Genomic DNA, 9,210 nt, shown 5'->3' with positions numbered 1-9,210 from the left:
CTTCACAGTAGTCAAGTAGAGCTGCCCATAATTAAGTGCCTAAAGTTTTAAACTTCTGTCTACCTGCATTTTTGTGTTTGCTGTCCTAACTATTGCCAGCTTTGTTGTATGTGTGCATGCTGAGTGAGGCTGAGACAAAAACCATGTAGCTAAAGAGTAACATTCTGCAGTTTAAACGTATGAGAAACTTGGTATAGCCTCCTGCAGCTCTGAGAACCAGTACTGAGTGACCTCAGTAAAAACTGCAGTGTTACCTTACTGTGCAAATATTGTTATTTTCTTTGAAGCTGTGAAATTCCCTCAAGTAGACTGATTGGTTTTATACTATATTTTTATGTAGAACATAGCTTTTTATTTATTTATTTATTTATTTATTTATTTATCTATTTATTAGGCCATATTGCTACATTTAGAAAAAGAAAACATAATGAAAAGGATATATTTTTATTGTTATTATATTATTTACCAGGAACCAGTAAGTCTCAGGTTGGTGACTTTGGTGGAAAAGCGGTTACTGCATAAGAAAGCATCCACATGTTCTTTTTGCTGCTGTTGAACTAGAAACCTTGCCTTTGTTTGTTGTCTATCTCTTCAGTGTTTGCTGAGTACGCTGCATATTATTCTGAGTCCTCCATCTGTTATGGATTTTCTGGGGTTCACCTGAAGTAATTATCTGCAAGTAAAACATGAGAACATATTAAATTTCAGAATTTGTTATTTTGGGAATCAGATTTAATTAGCGACTGTTTTCAAGAGAACTTGCTGTTTACAGATGCATTTTCAAAACTGCCAAGAGCCCATTTAATCTATGTTGATCTTTGGAAAGTCTAAGCACTTATATTTGAGAAGAAATGGAAATTGAACTCTTCTAAAAATCTTACATTGAAGATGAGCAGTTATTTAACAGCATACATTTGATAGTGTTTTGTACACTGATAAATGCAAATGATTAAGTTTTGGCAGCTAATCATTTGGGGAAGGAGTTTCAGATACAATCGCAGGATTTAGAAGCCAACATCCATTAGAAGTAATTCTGCATTTCGCTTCCAAGGTAACTTTGAAATGTTTTCTTCCAAATGCTTCATTCACTAGAGTATGATAAGAAGTTAAAGCAAACAAATAAAACCTAAAGAACCATTCATATTATCATTGTATCTGTGGTTGGTATTCTCAAGAGGTGTATTAAAGAATGTGAATTATCTCGGCATTTATGGCAGGCTATTGAGGACACTCACTGTCATTAGGTAGAAGGTGTGGGATAGGAGGCAGTCCTTCCCAGAGTGACAGTGCTAGGAGCATCATTTTCAGAGTTACAGCATTTTTATTTCCTGGCTCTAACTGCCTCCTTAGAGATTTTCATTCCTTCTCCTGGGGCAGAAGCAGCTGAGTCTTTCGTCTCTGAGGCAACACATTTTTTTGTCTACTCTGTTGAGAAGTTTAAAGGGAGCCATGAAATTCACCCTGAGGGGACTCGGCTTGCCTTGTGGTGCAGATTTGCATGGTTTGATAGGGCAGTAGTAATAAGCAGTTTGGTTGATGAAGCAGCCTTCAGTTTTCATCATTCATCCAGGGTCTTCAACAGCCTTAACTCTTACTCAAAAATGTCTGCAGTATTGGCTTTCTGTTACTCAAGGAAGTAGAATTCCATCCATCAAATTTTAAACTGAAATCTAGTTGCCAGTCATAAATAGCTTATGCAGGCTTAAATGGTCAGGGGTAACCTTCATTCCTCCTAGTTGCTGCTGCTGAACTGCATGTTCCAAATATTGTGTCATCTCTGAGCCCTGTACAGACTCTAGATACCTTCAAGCACTTCCTACAGCCCTTCCTCTAGCAGTAGGAGGTTATATCGTCACACAACTTTGTTGATGAGTAGCACTCATTTTGTTATTTGTTGAATTCAGGTAAAGAGATAATGCCAACCATAGCAGGTTCTATGATCATGTAGTGCAGATATTGTTGGTTTGATTTTTTAAAAAAGAAAAGATGTATATACGTCTGTTATATACCCTGTTTTGTTTCTGTTTGCTGTGGAACTCTTCTGTAAATCACAACAAATGTTGTGTGAGTTTGTTTCTCTGGGATATTAATGTGACTGTGAGGCCTAAAGAAAGAACAATTTTCAAAAGAAGGAATCAGTATAGCATTCCAAATTGCCAGATTAAAAAAGAAACAAACCAAAGCAAACAAAAGTCTGCATTTTAAGTGTAGGAATTGTAGCAGCCTAAGAAGGTATCATTTATCATTAGATCTTGCCAAGTAGGTAGGATGTCTGAATGCTGTTTCATAGTCCCAAACTGCTACTCTTTAAATGTGAAAAGGGGCAAGAGTCTTGGAAGGGAACAGCGCTTGATGCAATAGGTGTAGGAAACACACTTTAAAATATGATTGGAATCCTAGACTGGCACCTACCCTTCTTATGCAATGCATCTGTTTTTTCTGTGCACTGCCGCTCATTGATACACCCCTTACTAAAATTTTATCAGGGAAAAGCTATGAAACAAGTAGGGTCTCAACTTTTGATGCCTTTTTGAAAACCTTCCTACACTTTTAAACTTCTATATTTTCAACACTTTTCTTTCAATTCTAAAACCATGGTAAAGGAGCAATGTGGCCAAAGGTGTCAAGGAATATTCTTAATTTCTGTTTGGTTCCTCTTTCCCTTAATTATTGCCTTCTCTTTCTAGAATGAAATTTTTTTGAATCCGATTCTTCATACTTTTGTTCTATGTGTTCAGAGAGATTAGCATAAAGGCTGTTTCAGACATGAAATAATATTATTTATGACTATGTGTCTGATGTAATCATAACACAGAATCTCTGCTAGAAAACAACAAGAAGCATTCTTCTTCATAGGACAAACAATTACAGATAGGATGAACAACATATGGAAATATCTAGTGTAATATCAGCATCACTTACCTAGGTAAGTGTATTGTAATCTTCTATTCAAGCAGTATTCTTTGTAAATATATGAAAAAAAAAAACTCCAACCAAGTCTACGGGCAAGAACGTTAACATAACTCTATAAAATATTGGAAGAATATGTAATACCTTACAGTTCTCACTCCATTCTCCTTGACCATTTTTATTGACAGCACGTACTTTGAAAAGATATTCTGTATTTGAATCCAAATTATATATCTCAAGGTTCTGCTGCTGTATTTTGCTTAGCTTGCCATCCAGTTGTGTCTGGACAGTGTAATCAGGATTGATACCAAGAACTTCATAAAATTCTACCTCAAAGAAATCCACATCTTCTGCAGGACAAGTCCAGTAGATCTGTGAAGAGAAAAAAAAAACCTGTAGTGCACCATTATGTACTCTTTGATTTTGTTAGTTTTCATTTATGCCTTTTTTGAAAGGCTCCCGATTAGCAGGTGTTAATTTTCAGATGCCGAAGTAGCTGAAATTCCAACCTAATTGTAAAATACATGTTGAGACATAAACACCCTCCTGTGAATTTCATCGTACTGTCTTCTGACACACTGGAAGTACTGAGGGCTGGTAGCAGTTGGTTCTTTGCAACATGTTCTTTTGATCTTATGCATCCATCCTGTTCTCGTTAGTATCTCTGATATATCAGGAGGAAAATTACATAGACATACGAAATCGCATTTGAAGGCCAAGAACAGGGATTAAATGATTTAGTCTGATACACAGATATTTAGATACAAACAATACATCTGTTTCTTTTTGCAATGGACCGTTTTATGTAAGATATTTATGACATATAAAATACTATAACAGCTGTACTTAATATGGTAGGAAAGTGATGCAACTCAGTTTATACTTCATTTTATCTTTAAGGACAAGTCTGAAATGCACTCTCTCCTATGCAAATTAATTATTTGGTATTGTAGTCTTATTTTTTCAAAATTGAACCTTAGAGCCTGAAAATATAATGATAATAGTATTTGCATAGATTTAGAATTCATTAATGTCTTACTTTGGCAGACCTTGGGTAAACAACAGTTTGATATATAGTAACAGGTCCTGGCACTGCAGATGATTCTTTTTCCATAGGTGCTGATCTTGAAAAGTAAACTTGATGTTTCCTTTCTTTTCTTGAAGTTTCACAAGCTGCATTCCAAGATTCACAGAATTTATTACTCTGTGTAGAATGATGGGGAGGGGTGGAGTTTTGTCTCCCAAGAGTGCTTTCAATTGCCATGTCCAATTCAAACAAGGAATTTAAGGATGATCTTTGAAGCGTTGATTGCTTGGCCTCACGTGTGCTTGAAACATGCCTTGGAACCATTATTTCTGGGTTAAAATAACAGGGATACTTTTCTGCTTTGCTTTCAAACTGTTTTGTTTCACTAAGGGATGGTGAAAATCCTTGTAAAATGGCAAACACTTCATCAAATTTGAATTGCAGTTTCTTTAGGGGGTCTTCTCGGATAAGTGGACTAGGCTGGAAAATGGAAGGAATTGCATCTTCTATTTCTTTCACCAAACAGTGTGCAGATTGCAGAAATACAACTTGACTTTCCTCCTTAAGAGCCTCTTCAGCATATTGGATAAGGCCATCCATATATGAGAGCTGGCTGAATGTATAGTTTACATATTCTGAAATGTCTTTCTGCTTTTTAAGTTCAATGTTTTCAAGCAATTCCATCATCTCTTTTTCTTGTTCGTGTAGCACTGTATGTAGTTTTAAGAATCCATTTCTGATCTCCTTCCTTTGGAGATCCTTGGATGTTTGGAAATTATTTTTTAACAGGATAATTTCCATTAGATCATTGTCAACTCCTTGGCGTGCTGAAAAACAAAACAAAATAAACAACAAACCTGTGGTCAGTAGTTTCAACTTCATATTAAAATATAGTGGTTAGAAGAGACAGAATGATAGGTTGTAGTTTAAAGAAATTTCAGGGTTGATGGAACGTGGAACAAGTGAGAATTTACTACTTTTTGCTCATCTCTACTGCTAGGGAGCTCCAAGGGAAGTTGACTGGGATAAAATTTTCATATTCCGATGTATGAAAGTCAGGTAGCTAATTGCTCCTTGATTATTGTTCTTTCACTTACTTATTTTTCGTCCCCCATAATGGGCTTGATGATTTTTAATTAATTACATGGGAAATCCTGAAATCTGATTTATAGTAGTTCTGTATTATTTTTTGAATTTTATCACGTCAGTAGCAAGCTAAAACAATTGTAACCAATGTGACTGCATAGATCTCATTATGACTGTATCTGACAGTACATTCCTCTGATAGCCATTATGTGAAGATATGATTTATTCTTCTGACACTAAAAATTGAGAACTGTGAGAGAACAGAATCAAAAACACCAGAGGCTGACAGTAAATTTTGCTGAAGTGCAGCTAACATTTTGGAACAATATCACATTACCATTACAGAACCTTACACAAATATTTTGCATTTTACTTTTTGAGCTTCAAGACTGTTATGAAAATGCAAATTGAATGCTTCCAGTTATTTCTCACTGCATGTGGTTCACTATCACCTTTCCAAATTCTGTTTTCTGTGCAACTTTGTCTGTCCCCAGCATTTGTGGTGTTATATGCAAAAATCAAAGTATTTAAAAGAAATTCATAAAATCCCAGTCTCTGCACTGTCACTCAGACACTATGGATGAACTCTTAGATAAAGGAAGTGACATTGCTGTAGCTCCTCAGAACATTGAGGCTGTCTTGCCTCTTACTCAGCATGGACACAATCATAATACTGACTGAAGAGAGACAATTCATAATTTGCCTGCAGGGAAAAAGGCATGTACTTCTGATTTAAAAATGTAGGTGTAATTTGTGGTTGTTTCACACTGGGTCTCGCAGTATGAAATGGAGTTTCCTACACCAAGATGCACTATCTCACATACAAATCCTTTGTTCTCTAGTATTTGAATTTGTCATGTGGTTCCACACAATTAAAGGCTTCTTTCCTCTGTATTTCCACAGTGGGAATGGTTCATCTTTCTGCCTTTTGTGATATTCAAAGAATTAACGTGGCTCATCAAGTGTATGTGCAAGTATCTTTCCTGCAATGGCATAGGGAAGTGTAAGAAGCAGCAGAAATACAAACCTTCTTTAAATTTTACAATTGTATTGGAGAGAGAAGCAGCTTCTCTTGAACACGCAGCTGCCAAAGGGATGGTCTCATGGTCACTGTGTTGCAAATTCTTGCAGAAACAACAGATCAGTTTGTGGTCATCCAGACAGTATTCAGAGAGGTGTGAGTTGTGGTGCAGTAAGCATGCCCACTGTTCGTTATCTTCTTGAGATGCACTGGTAAAAATGTGGTCTTCAGCTCCACTCTCAGCATGATATAAATGCAGACATTCATTGCACATGTTCATTCCACATGTTTTACATCTTTTAGTTGCCACTTTTCTTCTCTCCCTGCAAGCTTCACAATGGACTGGTCCTACACTGTGGTCAAATCTCCATTTCAGAATGCCATGTCTGCGCATGTATTTCTTGGCTAGTTTTGCTCTAAGGTAATTCTTCCTCAGCTGAATTTTGTTTGTGCAAGGGAGACAATGAGCTTTGCTACACACCGGGCATATGATGATGTAATAATTTTCTGTTGCTTCAGCTTTGGTCTTGCTTTTTATTATACATTTCTCACAAATGCAGTGATTGCATGGCAGCATAAGTGGCTGGAGAAATAACTGTTTACACAGTGGACAGGCAAGCTGGTCACGAAAAGCCTGGCTGGAGCCTTTCCTTTCTGGTATACTGGCAGATGTGCTATATCTAGTTCTTAATCTTGATGTGACATCTCCTGACCTTAAGCAAATCAAATGGGGGGGGGGAAGCAAACAAATGAAAATGTAAGGCAGAATATCAGTGCACAATCTAAGAAACAGAATGATAAAATAAGCAGATCCATCTTGCATGCCAACCGTCCCTTTATTTGGACAGGATATTTTATTTAAACAGTTAAGTTAACAATACTAAGAATTCATTCTTTTCATTTTCGTAACTATTTCAGTGTATTTGAATGCTGTTTCCAACAATGTGAGTAGGCAGAAATCTTACTCTTGTCAAGTCTCTCTGAATTTCTTGAGTTAATACTGGTGTCCAAAAAACAGATTTCATTTTGGTTTACTGCAGTCTGGAATGTGTTTTTGTCTCCTTCTCATTTGCTTCTTTTTATAAACAGAACACAAAAATAAATAAAATGAAAAAGAAAAAACTTTTCAATTTAAAATAACAACACACATTTACATAGAAGGATCCTAAATTTTAATTATTTTAAAAAATCACTCATTATTTCTGATTTTTAAAACAAATGAAGATTATTCTTAGCAGCAGTCTTACATCATTAAAATTTTGGCAATTAACATGAAAGAATCAAAATTTGGATATTTTTATTAAAATTAGAATAATTCTTGTATTTTAGAAAATAACTGATTCTCTGCGTTCTCTTTAAATCTTGATTATCCTGGCTTTCCTCTTAGCCAGTGGACATTATTGTTTGAAAAAAAGAGTATTACTTTTATAATGATCCTGGCCATTTTCTATATCCTTGGCAAAGAGCATCATTATTCAGGATGTACTCCTGATTCTAGGAGACTACAATCTGGCCTTCTGCCATGCTTCAGTTTAGCACCTTCTCTGCCCAGATGTTCAGCCATGCTATTTCTTTTCTTGTCACTCTAGAGAATGGTAGGGAAAAAAAAAAAAGTTTTTTTTTGCTTTTAAGAAAGAATGATATCCTGTGGTTTGAAATACTCCACTGAGCCACTGGATCTTATACTTCTAAATGCAAGACATCCATTAAGATGGAATGAAAATTAGAAAAATTTAAACCTATAAAAACTAAAAGCCCTTGATTCCACTTACTGAGCAGTCCCTGGTGCTCTTGACCATCGTGGTTCAAAGACATAGATTCTGCAGCATTTGCTTGCATAGTATTGACACGTTGAATTCTCACCACCACAGCAGCAGCATTTGCAGTCTGGGTTACTTGAGCAAGAGCAACAGCACCACCAGCAATTTGCATGCTCTGAACATGAGCAGTGGCAGCACTGGTAAGATTTGTCCTCTTCGTATGGGCACGGAAAACAGCTGCAGTACTGCTCATTTGTAAAGAGGAAGCGCCAAGATGAGCGGCATTCTTTCTTTACGCTGTGGCAAGTCAGATTACAGCAGTTTGAGAAGCATGAGCATATATCCATTTTCATCTATCCCTCCATTATACAGCTGAAAGAAAGTTCATTTATCCTTTTAGCTTCTCTTCAAATTATTGCAGTTGGGTTCCTACAAGGCAAGAGATCTGTCTGACTCTAGGGTTAAGGTCTGTGCTGTAGGCAGTGCATGTTGTTCTAAATGGAATGTGATGTCACAGTGATGTATTCAAATAAGGATGCAGGCAGGGTACTATATACATGTTTATACACATTTTATACACGCTCTGTATGCTGATTTACAACATCTATATGTCATGATATTTCTAATTGTTCTTGAAATCATAGACAGCATTTACCTCACTCTCCATTAATAGCATGAATAGTTTGTGCAGTGGGATTAGCTATCCCAAGGCAACAGTCTTGTTAGAACTACACACTTTACAGTCATTTTGTTGGCTTCAAATATAGCTATGACACGTAAAGGAAACTTACACTTGATATGCGTCTTTGAGTATGTCTTTTATCTGTAACTGTAATAAGTCTTTGTCAGTGTTGATGCGCTTGAACAGTGTATGGCATTTGGTCCTCCGAGACTTGGGGAAGGAACCATCCTTGGAGCTCAAGTTCAGTGCTCATTCACAGTGGACTTGCATTTTCCCCCTCTAAGTCCAAGTGTGTTTCTTCACCTCCCTTATCCTGACCACTCTTCTATAAATGCAGTATTAGGCCTAATTCTTTAGTTACTTCATATCAAGCGCCTTTTTCTTCTTTTGTTTAGCTAATTTATTTGAAGATTTAAATAGTGCTTTTGTCTATTTGCAGAGATTATAATTTTAAATAAAAATGAAATTATTGTAAAAAATACATGAACTTCTCAGAAGTGCATACTAGTAGTTTACTGTAATGATTACGTCTAACTAAAACAAGAGCCACCCACTAAGTTGCCTGCAGCTGACATCTGAAAAAGCATGTTCTCTTACTGGAAACTTTTATAGGACAGTGATAGCTTTATGATACATACTCAATAATGCTGCTTTTTATAAGTGGCTGCTGTACTTTATGTATCTGAGTTTTCCTGAAATTTAGTAATTCAGCTTGTGATGATGG

General features: G+C 36.3%; 1 protein-coding gene across 1 annotated transcript; it reads right to left on the bottom strand.

The window, feature by feature from the left end:
- Window positions 1-423: 423 nt before the first annotated feature.
- TRIM42 (tripartite motif containing 42) lies at window positions 424-8,309 on the bottom strand. Its single transcript, XM_015871216.2, has 5 exons — window positions 7,817-8,309; window positions 6,051-6,757; window positions 3,950-4,764; window positions 3,055-3,282; window positions 424-673 (listed from the first exon to the last, which is right to left on the bottom strand). Exons 1-5 carry the CDS (start codon window positions 8,155-8,157, stop codon window positions 584-586), a joined length of 2,181 nt encoding a protein of 726 aa, XP_015726702.1. The 5' UTR covers window positions 8,158-8,309; the 3' UTR covers window positions 424-583.
- Window positions 8,310-9,210: the final 901 nt, after the last annotated feature.

This window comes from Coturnix japonica, chromosome 9, assembly GCF_001577835.2.
Source record: "Coturnix japonica isolate 7356 chromosome 9, Coturnix japonica 2.1, whole genome shotgun sequence".
In the NCBI taxonomy this organism is placed as follows: domain Eukaryota; kingdom Metazoa; phylum Chordata; class Aves; order Galliformes; family Phasianidae; genus Coturnix; species Coturnix japonica.
This window is presented reverse-complemented; position numbering and strand designations above follow the sequence as displayed.